We start from the raw sequence: 14,723 nt of genomic DNA on the forward strand, positions 1-14,723 counted from the left end.
ATTATGGAGATGTATTCCCAGATTCCCTTTGTTCTAACATACTCCTCAGCGTCCTACTGTTCACTGTGTAAGTTCTACCCTGGTTTGTCCTCCCAAAGTGCAAAAAGTGTATTCTTAATTTTGGTCCATTGAACACCACCAGTTTTTGTCACTCCCACCAGTCACTGCACCAGACAACTCCCAAGATGTTCAATTTTCACCCAGAACCTTTCCATCTCCCATCTCTCAAGGAATTTCCTTTGCTTAATCTACTGGACATACACACTAACATCATTGGTGGTTTGGTGTTCAAATTTACCTCAATGATCTAATGAAGAGCTGGAATGCTTTATTTGATTAAAGCACAATGTGAGACCAAGTTCTTACATAACACACTGAATCTGAGTGAAAAATAAAATGGAAGTGATTACACATTGTCTGCTGACAAAAGACTGTTGTTAACACCCCGTGTAGGATGAACACTGAAGAATTTTAGCATGCATTTCCTATTTAATCAATTCTTGTACCATAAACACAAATGGGAAGCTGCTCAGCTGGGAGCCATTCTAAGTTAGTGAAGACATTGACATGAAGAGAACTTGGAAGTTCAATGACCTGAAACAAACTGTTTCTCTCCGCACAGATGCTGCCTCATCTGTGAAGTACTACCATCACTTTCTGTTTCTATAATACAAAGATTTTGCTTCCGGAATACTTTTAGGCGTATCTTATGGTTTGTGGGCTGCTGACCATGAAAATCACTATGAAATTCACCATGAAATTTCCCTATCATGTGTCACTTACGTAAAATTGCCTATATTTGTTATTTCAATTCATAATTCAAGTCAGAATAACTAATACCAAGTTTAAGGAAGATATTTGGCCCACAAAACAAACAAGTCATCAATGACAGACAATTCAAAGAACTTCCAAGAGGGATGGGAGAAAAATCGCATGGAAGGCATTCAACAATGATGTTTAAAATTTTCTTAGCAACTACAGAGTACCAAACTTCTTGCAGCTGGTTGACAACATGTTTCAAGCATACAAAACTATGAAGTGCAACATGTCACTGAACTTTAATTTTCTGCATTCCTATTTAGACTTTTTTCCTGCAAACCTTGGTACTGTCAGTGACGAGCATAGTGAAAGATTTCACGAGGACACTGCAGTCACGGAGGGACGGTATCAGGGCAACTAGTATCCGTAAGTGCTGGCTGATTATTGTTGGACACTTAAGAGAGAATTCTCAGACACTGAGTACAAATGAAAATCATCAAAACATTTTTAGCTTCATTAAACTATTCAATAAAAGTTAGTTTCTTGTTTCTCCAAATTCCTACATAGCCTGAAATTATATCTGTGTTTAGCTTTACGTGGTCTATTATAATCAAAAACAAATTCTGAGGAAGCAAAATTTATTAAAAAAAATTTGTTATCTAGTGTTATGGAACTCTCCCTCTTACCAAAGTTCTGATCTCACCTTGTGCAGCACCAGATCGATCAACTGAACTCTGCTCCGATGCCAGCATTTCCATCAGCCAAGGCAGCAGGTCATCAAAGCATGACTCGCCCATTCCCTTCACCATAGCTCCCAGAGCCTTTGCTGACACTGTGCGGACCTGGCATATGACAGAAGGACAAGTCATATAATTAACAAGATAAAAATAGAAAAGTAAATCTTTTACACTGTGTATTACTCAACAGCTCAAAATTCGGTGGTGAGGAAGAAGAGAATATACAAGTTAGGATTCTGGCTTAATAGTAGCAGGCTGACCGAACCACACAGGATCGATTGCAAGTGAGACAAGTGGGTATGCGCCCAAACAATCACGTAGTGAATTGATTGGGCCTCCTACAAAGGGAAGGCCTTTTTGGCAGGGCTTTCAAATGCATATGTTTTGTCTTTGTGGGCTTGGCCTGTCGCTCCATATTTTAAGCTACAAGCATTTACCTTGGCTAACACAATTCAGTAAAAACACTTAACCCTACTACATTGTTATTCTTGCTCTATGCATATGTAACACTGACCAAGGGCCTTGCTTCAGTAACTAAACCAGAAAATGGATGATTCCTATATAGTTTACTGCAATACATTTACAAAGTTTGGTTAACTCCTCGATCACCCACACTTTTAACTCATCAGATAGAAAGAGAAATGAACTAAGAATAAAGGAGGAGCAGTAGCTGTTCTAAGTCTGGATTTCCAAAAGACTTTGATGAGGTTCCATTCAGGAGATATACTAACTAAGTTATAGAATAGTAATTGGTACATTGGTTTATTGTTGTCACATGTACCAAGGTACACAGAAATTTGTCTTGCATCCCATTCATACAGATCAATTCATTCCAAAGGTATACAAGGTAAAACAAGAAGATCAGAGAATAAAATGCTATAGTGCTGGTAGGCAGTAAGGAGCAATGTCACAACCAGTTATATTCTAAGGCCAAGAGTCCATCTTATCATATTTGGAATATTAATTGGTTGTCTGTTGTATTTAACAATGACAGAGAACCCTGTGTGGGAGAGTTTTTAAAGTGGAAAAGCTGTTGCATTGAGCCAGTTACACCCTTTCAAACTTGTGTCCAGGTTCAGAGGTACAGTAGTTGTCACAAATTGGGTCTTCCTTGGTTGCAGTGGATGACCATGACTTCTTCTGTGCCTGGTCATGTCCTTTGCTCCCCATGAAGCACTGCAGAACCTCCCTGCTGGCCGGTGGATCAGACTGTTTATCTAACCCACCCAGCTCACTGGAGCTGACTATATGTGCCAGGACAGGTACTCCTGTCTCACTGGGGCATGAAGCCCATTGTCTACCTTCACAAGGTTTAGCCAGCCTGTCGAAGCTGTGCACTTGGATGTGGCAGCTAGTTGCATGCAAAAAGCTACTTGGAGCCACAGGTGTGAGCGGAGTATCCAATGGGGACCAAAGGTGAGTGAGCACAACAGGTAGACACAACAGGGCCCTTCACCAGAGACGCCATCCTTTCCTGGTTACCCTTACACCTACTCTGGGTCATGGAAGGAAACCCAGGGATAATCCACACGGTTGTAGGGAGAAGGTGCAAAGTCCACACAGAAATCGCTCAGTATTGAGATCACATTAGAGTGATTGGAAATGTGTGGTTGCAGCCCCGTGATTACAATATTTAAGTAGAAATTAGAATTTGACTCCAGATAATCACAGTCATTCCAACAAAGGTGCTTACCTCTGGAACAGGGTCTAACAGACTCAGCTTCAATCCTGGCATCACACTGGGAAGGTATGGTGCAAGATCCTAGAATCATGCCAACAGAAATTAATTAGTAAATTTGATTAACATTTCTCTTTATTAATCTTATTGATTAATGGAGCAATGGAGGATGAGGTGACCTGATAGAGGTGTATAAGATGATGAGAGGCATTGATCGTGTGGACAGTCAGAGGCTTTTTCCCAGGGCTGAAATGGGTTTTAGTTCATGTCAATGTCACAATTTTTTCCTTGAGGTAATTTTACACTAGCTCACTGGTTAAAAAGCTACTCCTCGACATTGACTGTGGATGAAAAGGTAACCAATGATACCTAGCTATCCAGAAATTATTTGATCAAGTGCACAGTCTGATCACAGGACAGTGGGATGATGCAATAGTCTTGTGAGTGGGGTGATGTTATGTCACGTGATGGCACATTCCAAATGATCTGTGACGCAGTTCTCATTTTCATTTTTGTGCAATGTTGTGGGTTGCCGGTAGGAGGCGTGGAGGCTCCACCAGTTTTTGTTTGTTGCACGTTTATTTTTCCCTTACAGTCCAGTATCGGAGAGGGAAGGCATTACGTTTGACTGTTTGTTACATATTGCCTTGCCACCTAACTGCTAACTTCCGGTTAAGTTAGTCGTTTGTTTACTTTTCTAAGTTTTGAGCAGAGGTTAATAAATCTCAGGATTTGTTTTATACCCTGTCTGTTTCATATTCATTGCTGCTGCATTTGTAACAATAGCCAAAATGCTCAGTAACACATTAGCATGGACAGAAGAATGAATGGCTAATAGGAAGCAGAGAGGAAGCATAAATAGTTCTCCAGCTGGTTAGCAAGATAAAATGAGTGGTGCGTACTGTGCCATAGGAATTGGTCTGTGTGTGTGTGGGGGTTAAACTTTAATAATGTATATAAATTATTTTAATTAACTCACATAAGGCTTGGTTGCTGAACTTACTGATGACACAAAGACAGGTTAGAAATTGCGAAAGGACACATACTCAGTGACCACTTTATTTGGTACATCTGTACATATCTAAATGTCTGATCAGCCAGTCATGTGGCAACAACTCAATACACAAAAACATACAGATACGGTTAAGAGGTTCAGTTGTTGTTCAGACCAATAAGAAATGTTATCTAATTGACTTTGACCATGAAATGATTGTTGGTGGCAGACAGGGTGGTTTGACTATCTCAGAATCTGCTGATCTCCTGGGATTTTCACATACAACAGTCTCTAGAATTTACAGAGAATGGTGTGAAAAACAAAAAAAAACCCAGTAGTTCTGTGGACGAAATTACCCTGATAATGAGAGAAGTCAGAGAAATATTGGAATGGTTCAAGCTGACAGGAAGGCAACAGCAACTCAAATAACCGTGTGTTACAACAGTGGTGTGCAGAAGAGCACATACACTTAGTGGTCACTTATTAGGATCAAGAAGCTCCAAATAAAGTGGCCACAGAGTGTATGCAAATAGGTTTAAGTGAATGGTCAGAAATTAAAATTGTTTTTGCAGAAAAAAATAATTAAAAAAGCCCTTTTCTGAAAATGAGTGATTGGAGAGCTCTGTGAGGTCAAGGAAAATCAAATGTCATGGTGCACGATTCACAAAAGGTTGGTAATCAGATATTGTTTATTGCCTGGTGAATAGAATGGCATGGCAAGAGGTTATGTTTTAGTTAATAGGCATTGGCAAGACCATCTGGAGCATGGTACAAAGAACAGGTCTTTTTTTAAAAAAAGGAAAAATGTAAACATATTGGAAGCAGTTCAGGAGGTTAATTGGACTGATATCCTAAACAAATAGGATGTCTTATAAGCAAAAGTTAATTAGCCCAGATGTACTTTCCAAATCCATGATGTCTACCACACAAAAAGACAAGGGACCATAGGCATGGGAAGACCATCACTTGGAAGTTGACCCCCCTGACTTGGAAATATTTCACTGCTCCTTCAGTGTCACTGGGAATTAATTGACCCCTACCATCCAGACCATGCTTTCTTCTCACTGCTGCCAATAGGGAGGTGGTACAGAAACCTCAGGATGCATGCCACCAGGTTCAGGAAGTTATTATCCCTCAACCAGAACTCTTGAACCAGAGTTGATAACTTTACACAACTTCACTCACCCCAGCACTGAACTGTTCTTACAACCCTAGAATTCACTTTCAAGGACTCATTTTATTTTCTCAGTGTTTATTTCTTATTCATTATTATTATTTTGCTTGTTTTTTCTTTTGCATTAGCACAGCTTGTTGCCTTTTGCATACTGGTTATCTGTCTGTTGTCTGCAGTTTTTCATTAGTTCCATTGTGTATTTTGTATTTACTGTGAATGCCAGCCAGAAAATGAATTTCAGAGTAGTATATGGAGACATATGTACTTTGGTAATAAATTTTCTTTGAACAGATAAGCTTTGAGCATCTTGACTGGCTGGATGTGAAGAGAAGGTTTTCTCTTGTGGAAAAGCCTAGAAGTAGAGTTGTCTGTTTTAAAGGGATTGTCTATATTAGATACAAGGCGAAATGTTTTCTTTCTTAGGATAACAAGTCTTTGGAATTTTTTTCCTTAAGGCGGTGAATAATTTTAGAATAATTTTAAAGCGCAGGTAGATCAATAAGGGGGATGAAATGGTATTTCAAGATCATAAAATCAAGTTTACAACCAGATCAGATGTAAATGAAGAACCAAGTGCCTTACTTCTGCTCCTATTTCTTATGGTTGCATGCACCTCCATGTGTAATGCTAAAATAGCTATGTTGTCTCTGGACAACATTCTTAACATCACAGTAATTAAATGTACTTCAATTCTTTTCACCACACAGGAAAGCATGAAAGTCTTGTCACTTGTAACATTGCAAGCATTACCTTCTGGTCTGTAAGTGAATACATGTTCCCAATGATCTGGGCTGCCATCTTACGGGTGTCTGTGGATCGATCCTGGAATGCTCTCTGCACAATTGGCATGATCAGGGCCAGAGATGGTGCATCAATAAAGTGGACAAACTTGGTATCCAGCAGAGTCTGAAGACACAACTGTGTCCTCCTGGATGGATCTGTCAGGGCATCTAGTAGAACTGGTGTGATTGCTATTTAATAAAAACACACAATGCATTACTTTAATTATTTCCATGCACATTCATCAGAATAAAATAGCTAACCAAAGCCCAAAGCCTACCACAGTGCATTTAATATGAGATGCTAAAGCCTACTTTTGGTCATTTGGGTATTGGTTACAAACAGAAACTCATCACTATTTTTGATAGTCCCCATGAGGACGCTTAGAATTAACCATGTGCTTTGGAGTAGACTCAAAGCACAGGACCAAATTGTTCAATTCAACTATGACAGACAAGCGCTAGAAAATTACACCAGGATATAGTGCTGAACCCTGCTGGAGTGTAATCAAATAGTGAGCTTATCAAAGCTGCTCCCATTACTTGACAAGTTAGGTACTCGATGGGGTTATAGCCTGATTGTTCTACAATAACCTAGGTTTTACTCATAGGTTTGATGAGTAAGCCATAGTAACAGGTCAATTATTTGCAAAATGTGAAACATCCAGTTCACGTATTTGATTAACTGCATTCCCAAGCAGGATTTATTATTTCAGTGCTCATCTTGTGCCAGGTGTATAATTTTGGGATCTATCTCAACAAGCCCAATAGCCCACAAAATCCAACCACCCCAAGATGACATCTTGACAATTAACCAGATGTGCTTCCTTCATGGTACAGTACCGTGCAACAGTGTTGCACCCTAGATTTTTTATAGTTTCAGATGGTAGTGCCCCCATTGAACCCTTTTCCAGAGGGATTACCTGGAGAGACAGAAGCAAGTGAGATAGCCAGTCTGCAGAAGAACTGTGACAAGTTCTCCAAGATGCCTGGAACAACCTATCAGCTGATCTTATAAAACTGCTTGACAGTGTACCTAAGAGAATTGATGCAGTTTTAAAGGTGGTCACACCAAATATTGATTTGATTTAATTTTTTTAAATTGTTTACTCACTTTATAATCTTTTTGCTTTATTTAGAAACTTTTCATTTCATTATTTTTGCCAGCATCTTCACTTTACAGATTTTTTATATGTGCCTAAGACTTTTGCATAGTACTATACATCAGGGAGCTCCACACAGTAAAGAACTGGTTTAATTTGACAGAATATAATCGCTTGTTAAGGATGAAAAGCACAAGTTGTTCATTTACTTCATGTGCAATAAACTCACCCAATATCTCAGGGTTCCTGATAACAGAGCCAATCTGTCGTAAAGCTTGCTGCCCTGCTTTCTGCACCTTCACGTGGGAATCAGTCAGGACCTCAGTCAGCTTGGGTACAATGCTTGGCAGACATGATGACAGCTGCTTGGGGGCACAGTAAGCCATGGCACCCAGCAGTTCAACAGATCCTAAACGTTACAGAATGAACACCAAGTTCAAGAATGCACCCAGTACAGACTGATCTTCACAAAAACAAAGACCCAGCCACAAGCAAATTCTATGCATAATTTCATTTAATTGAAAATTAATTAAGAAATCAAAAAATTACATTGCAAACACTAATATGTGTTAGGGCACATTTTGAGGCGGGGGGGGGGGGGAAGTAGGAATGCAGTCACTGCTTCAGAATGAGCAGAGTTTTAAACGTTGTTTGACTTTCCACTTCTTCCTGGCATAACAGTAAGCAGCAGCAGCACTTAATGTATTAAAGCTGTGCAACAGTTGAATGCATCTTTCTGGTGCCATCTAAGATGAGAGAAAGATTTGATGTGGGCCTGGCAGAGGGCTGGGCCTTGTGACAGTCCTTTCCCTTGTCGCTCTATGAAATGTAACTGAGGAAGGGTTCTCAACTTCATTTAAGTGGCTTCTCTTTCCAATGATTCTGCCTGACTGGCTGAGTTCTTCAGCAATTGCTGAGCAACGTACACAAATAGGTTTCAATGAGATCTACCACCCCACCCCCATTCTTGTAAATGCAAGTGAGTACAGGCCCAGAGCCATCAAACACTTTTAATGTATTAACTGTTTCAGCCTCTCCAATTCCAACACATCCTGCCTTAGGTAAGAGCACCAGCCGCAGGAACTGGTGCTGAGTCAGTTGTTTGTTATCTATGTCAACGACCTGGACCAGTTGTGTAAATGGGCAGATGGAATTTAATGCAGACACGTGTGACGTGCTGCACTTTGGGAGGACCAACCAGGGTAGGTCTTACACAGTGAGTGGTAGGGCAGTGAAGAGTGCAAGAGAGCAGAGGAATCTGGGAATACAGATCCATTATTCCTTGAAAAGTGGTCTCACAGGTAGATAGGGCCACTAAAGTTTTTTGCACATTTGCTTTCATAAATCAATGTACTGAGTACAGGAGTTGAAATGTTATATTGAAATTGGTGAGGCCCAATTTGGAGCATTGTGTCCAGTACTTTTACCAAGCTACAGGCAAGATGTCAAGAAAATTGAAAGACTGCAGAGAAAATTTACAAGGATGGTGCTGGAAATTGAGGATCTGAGTGAAAGGGAAAGTTTGAATAGGTTAGGACTTTATTTTCTAGAGCTTAGAAGAATGAAGGAGATTTGACAGAAGTATACAAAATTATGAAGATACAAAATAACAGGATAAATACAAGCAGGCTTTCTCCACTAAGTTTGAGTGAGACTACAACTAGAAGTCATGGGTTAAGGGAGAAAGGTGCAATACTTAAGGAGATCCTGAGGGGGATCTTCCTCAGTCAGAGGGTGGAGTGAGTGTGGAACGAGCTGCCAGTGGAAGTGGTGGATGCAAGTTCTGTTGCACCGTTTAAGAGAAGCTGGATATTTACATGGATGTCAGGGGTACTGAGGGCTATGATCCAGGTGTGGGTCAATGGGAATAGGCAATTGAGAATTACTTGGTTTCACTCTGATCTTATGGGTTCTGAATTAGCTTATGAAGCCAACGTGGGAAATGCAGACACTGCTTTGGGTGGACAGGTCAGTTTCTTTGATGGGTAAAAATGTAACTATAATAGTGATGAAGCTGACTTTTGGATTTGGTTAATGGTGCCCACAACCTGCAGCCTTCATGCAGCTTCAGGACAGGACTGGGCGATGAATGAAAGAAAGCATGGACACAAAGCCACTTGACTCAGGATCTCAGGACAGTTAGTAAATATTGATTGTGGCAAATTTAATATCCAGAGTTGTATTTGTTGGCTATGCTGATTTAATTTCCTTCCCTTTGTGTGGTTACTTTTCCTGGCAACACTGTGGTTCAATTTCTGCAGTGGCTTAAATTCAAGTCTTCCATATCTAAATCTAAATATCATTTCATTAATCATTGTAGAACATTATAGTTCTTAAGCTCAAATTAGAATTAGCTTGCAGATCCTTTTTTTTAAAAATGGCTTTTAATTTCCTCCTAACTCTCTCGGCATTAATATCTGTCTTAATTGTTTCTCTCTTGGGGAATTTTACTACCATAGCACATCAGCTTTTTGTTGATGTTGAATAACCAGAACTGCACAGTACCCAACAGTACTTTGGCACATTGGTCTTCATAAGTCAATGTATTGAGTACAGGACTTGGGATGTTTTATTGAAATTGTTGAAAACGTTAGTGAAGCCTAATCTGGAGCACCTACCTACAGGAAAGATATCAATATAATTGAAAGGTATAGAGAAAATTTACAAAGGTATTGCTGGTCTTGAGGACCTGAGTTATAGAGTAAGACTGGATAGGTTAGGATGCTATTCCCTGGAGAACAGGAGGTATACAAAGTGAGGGCAAGCTGGCCTTTTCAACTGAGGTTGAGCCAAGAAGGATGGGTCTGTTGTGTTCTCTGGTGATGTTAAGGTCACCATCAACCCTGTACTGAAATACCCCCTGCCAGGATAGAGGATAGCTTTGCAAACCTTTCAGGAAGGAAACTCTTTAGCAAAGTGGACTAAGGTGAGGTTTACCTACCAATGGAGATGGAAGAAGAGTCCAAAGTGTTTTTCACCATTAACAGTCACAAAAGGCTTTATTGCTATAACAGGTTTAATTTTGGAGTAACATCTGCAGCTGAACTCTGGCAGAAAGCTATGGACTAGGTGCTGCTGTGTTACCTACATGACATCATTGTTACCGGTGAGGACAACAAGGAATACATTATTTGATTAAGCGTTCATACTTTGCTTTCGTAATTCATTATGGGTTATCTGTAAGAAGCACATGAATTATGCCACCACATCATGCTAGCATCTCACTAAAAAAGAAAAAAAAAACTAAGTATCCAGGCTCCTGTGTTTTTCTTTTGATTAGTTTCTGGAGTTAGAAAACAACACCACTCTCTGCAGCTTAGCACACTAAGGTTAAAACTGCAGTCATTTCCCACTGATGTCACCAAGTCCAAACTTGCTTTACCTTGAGGAAGGGATGCAGTGGGAGGTGGGTGGGAAGAGAAAATCTTCTGGGCTTTGTGTGTAAAAGAAGCCTGCTCAGCTGAGGAGGGTAACGTTACTAGATTCAGGGTGGATATATAAAATGGACACTGATGAAGGATCTCGACTGAAACTCAACTGTTTGTTCCCCTCCATGGATGCTGCCTGACCTGCTGAGTTCCTTCAGCATTTTGCATATGTTACGTTGGATATCCAGCATCTTCAGAATCTCTTGTGTTTATAAAGAAAGTGGACACGTTTTCATCTGCTCAGTTCCTGTTAGGTGGGTGGAGTTAAAATCACCTCATTTATTCAATGATACCTGCTTTAGTTCTCCAGGATTCCTCCTCCAGAGCAACAAGTAATGATGGCAGCACAAGCTTTACTCCATGTGCACTCAGATTACGCATCACGGCCTTTGCAGTATCATCCGATGCCTGCGGGTAAAACAAGGTGCAGGTACAGTGTTACTCCAATTTGAGAACTAAGCAGAGGTTACACCATCGACCTTCTCCCAAAAAAGCACTCGTACTGTTTATCTGTAACCTTTTAGGTAGCTGACAAGAGTGTTGTTACTCATGTTTCATTTTGACCACCAAATGATCAGGCCATCTATACAAAACGATACAGAAAAAAGTTATATACAAATACTAGATTCACTCACCTCTCGGACATACTGGTTGCCATCACCAAAACATAACAGCAAGTGAGGGAGCACGTGCACCACATATGGCTCAAAGAGTTTTCCCAGCATATTGCACAACATCTCAAAAGCAAACAAAGCACCTACAAAGAAAGGAGAAATGGAAATAAATGGTTCCGCCGAAACTAATAGGATACCAGTGCTAAACACTTTACGAGGAAAATGGGGACATTACTAGGCACTTTATTGGCCAGATACTGCAAGGCCAAATGAGTTGCACTTGTTTGTCAGTTAGTTATTCAAAAATCAGGTTTTGGAGTCAGTATTAATTCAGAATTATATTTATTTAGGGTTACATCATCACTTCAAAAATGTTTTCTGTGGTACTGATCAGTATTCATGAAAAAACAGTGTAAAAGTAATGAATGCAGAGACTTGGTGCAGACGTTGAAATGTAAGCATCGAAGCAGTCTCTGTATCCCATTGTGTTTGCATCACCATTAGCTCTGTGCCAGCACTTTTCCAACATTCTCTCAGTCATTCTCTGTTTATTGCTTCAACTTCAATTAGATCAGTTTCTCCGGGAATTCCCAATTCTTACAATCTTTGTACAAAGGGTTCTACTTGTCCCTTTGGGTTGACCCTAAATACTTTGAAACAGAATTACCAATACCTGCAAGTAATCTTTCATTACTTTTCTGCACTACCTTCATAATTCCAAACATCTTAAACTAATTTTTGCTTAACCTTCGCTATTCTATCAATGTAGGCCTTTAATCAACAAACGCAATGTGAAAAAGAGTCATATGCTTTAAAACTGGTGGATTACATCAAAAGATTAAAAAGACAAAAAGCAAAAGTGTATTTGCCCTTCAGGTAGTTAGGCAGAAGACATTTTAAAATCTGTCTGATTACTTTGAAAGCAGACCCAACTGAAAAAAACCTCTGGTCCGCTAAGAGTGGAACAGCTGTTGAATGGTACTAACATTTCAAAACAACTCCAGAGGAAAGCCAATGCTCACTTTACAGTGTGTTGTCACAATTGTTTGTGATGGCATTTAAATGATCATCTGCGCACAGAAAATAAGTCAGCTTAAAAAGCATTTGGAGATGTCCCACTTGCAAAAGGTCTTTGATATTGAGGGCGGTGTCTCAACCAGCACATCAACTACTGTCATTCAGTGTGGATTTCAGAGGTTTAAACTTAGAAATAAGCAAATGCACATCTCACCTTCCCTCCTCCGGAAGTTCTTCTTGTCCTGAATGGCATCTGTCAATGTCACCATTATTTCTTGCTGCTTCAGGGCAAGTATCCCTAATCCCTTTACCAGCCCAGCCAGTCCATACGCTGCCCCTTTCCGCTCAGCATATTTATCTGACTCCAGTAATAGCTGCAGTAGTTTCTGAACCATGCCAGCAGCATCATCTCTGATGGCAGGGACCAGTGGTGGTAGGCAGCTGGCAACTGACTCCTGAACCTACAAAACCAAACACGCTCACTTCAGCAGTGATAAGCTTACAGTGAATCATGGAAGCTCGCAGTCAAAGACAATTTCTAGCCTTGTGAGTAAGTTTACAATAATATAAAATAGCTGGATCCAAATCAGAAATATTACAGATTATATTGAAATCTATAAATCAATTTCCAATTGTAAATCTTTGAAGTTAAGAAAGAATGTGAATTTATTTACTGAGCTTAGGACATTACAAAGAGCTTTACAATTAAAAACTTGAAAAATTAAAAAATTGAAGTGTGGGCATTGTTTCAATTACAGTCAGAGTCACAGAGTTAGAACACAGAAACAGGATCTCAAACCCATTAAGTCTGACTATTAACCATCGTTTACATTAATCACAATTTTTAACTCTTCTTCATTCTTATCAACTCCTCTAGCCCTGCCTCCACATTCTACCATTCACTGATAAACTTAGGGTAATCCCTGTGTCTTTGGGACTTTGGATGAAACTGGACCTTAGAAAAAATTGACGGGGAGAAAATGTCAATACCCAAGGTCAGGGCTGAACGCAAGTTTCTAGCAAGAGAGTAGCTCTATTAGCTGATCAACTGACCATCCTGCTTTGCAAGCATCAAAGATCCAAAACCTGCAGAATGATAGTGACAAAATTAAGTGATGAGGGACAAATTTTAGCTTGTGAGAACTTTCCTGATCTTCTTTGAATAATGCTACAAAGTCCTTTACACTCTTTCTGATACAGTGGATGGGTCAATGAGTTGGATGGGGCAGCAGTTGCCCAAACCACTTTGTAATGTCAACTTTGGTTTTATGCAGAGTTGGAACTTATCCTCAGTGGAGTGTAATTACCCCTACAACTCTGGAGAACATTACACAATACCTGTTGGGATGGCGTTGAGAGTGCAGTGATGAGCTTTGCCACAATGGGCTTCACTTTGGGATCACTCTTATCCAAATGCTTTGCCAGAGAACCCATGAGAATGACCACGCTTTGCCTCACGGCATCATAACTAGCATCATTAGGGGCATTCCTCAGGAATTCTTCAAATACAGGTAGGAGCGAAGCGACGTTATCCTGCAGGGACAAGAAATCGGTGGGTCACTGGAAAGATTACTGAAATCACACAAATTTACAGCAGCAAAGGCACCCAGTCATCCCATGGGAAAAACTGGCCAATTTCAGTTAATCCCACTTGTAGTTTCTCAGTCCAGAGCCGTGGACATCGAGTTCCAATCCCCACCAGTCAATGAGCGCAAGTATGTGTCTTCACCTAATCCTTCCAACTAGTTCCAATTGTCATTGTCCTGCCCCACCACAGATTCTTCATTTTTGTACACCTCAATTAAACCTTGGTTCCAAAGGAAACAACAACAGCCCCAAGAGTTTCTCTGTACAGCTTTAATTTCATAGTCCTTGAAACACTTTGCATTCCAATGTTTGCACATCCTTTCTCAAGTATGGTGTTCAAAAATGTATAAAGTACTCTAGCAGTGACCTGACATTTATCTAATACTAAGATCCAATAAGCCTTATATTCATGCCTATGCCAATAAAGACAATCACATATGCGCCGTTACTGTGAAGCACCTGTGGACTTACGCTCCAATCTCCTCCATTCTTCTTCTGTTTTCCCTCACTTTGCTTGGTGTCTCTAAATGGACTAATTCACAATTTTCCAAACTGAATTTCACTTACTCCATTTGTGCCCAACCAACCATTCCATTGAACCATTTTTCTGCTTAGTCCTTCTGACCTGCACCTGGGCCATATCGCTCCATACACCTCTCATCCATGTACCTGTCCAAGTTTTTCTCAAATGTTAAAAGTGAGCCCGCACTTACCACTTCATCTGGCAGCTCATTCCACACTCCCACCACTCTCTGTGTGAAGAAGTCACCCCCGCCAATGTTCCGTTTAAATTCTTCCCCCTTCACCCTTAACCCACGTCCTCTGGTTTTTTTTTCTCTCCTAGCCTCTGTGC

At 40.2% G+C, this 14,723-nt stretch overlaps 1 protein-coding gene across 2 annotated transcripts in view; it reads right to left on the reverse strand.

The window, feature by feature from the left end:
• The window catches only part of gcn1 (GCN1 activator of EIF2AK4), a 278,383-nt gene that overhangs the window by 60,609 nt on the left and 203,051 nt on the right, over nt 1-14,723 (reverse strand). For both annotated transcript variants that reach the window (XM_059983222.1, XM_059983223.1), the window contains exons 33-40: nt 13,622-13,816; nt 12,498-12,744; nt 11,288-11,409; nt 10,946-11,060; nt 7,454-7,633; nt 6,093-6,313; nt 3,190-3,258; nt 1,463-1,601 (exon numbers count right to left, since the gene is read on the reverse strand). In XM_059983222.1, coding sequence (XP_059839205.1) covers nt 1,463-1,601; nt 3,190-3,258; nt 6,093-6,313; nt 7,454-7,633; nt 10,946-11,060; nt 11,288-11,409; nt 12,498-12,744; nt 13,622-13,816 — 1,288 coding nt within the window. The remainder of the gene's footprint in view (nt 1-1,462; nt 1,602-3,189; nt 3,259-6,092; nt 6,314-7,453; nt 7,634-10,945; nt 11,061-11,287; nt 11,410-12,497; nt 12,745-13,621; nt 13,817-14,723) is intronic.

The sequence above is a fragment of the Hypanus sabinus genome, chromosome 10 (genome assembly GCF_030144855.1).
Source record: "Hypanus sabinus isolate sHypSab1 chromosome 10, sHypSab1.hap1, whole genome shotgun sequence".
Lineage (NCBI taxonomy): Eukaryota > Metazoa > Chordata > Chondrichthyes > Myliobatiformes > Dasyatidae > Hypanus > Hypanus sabinus.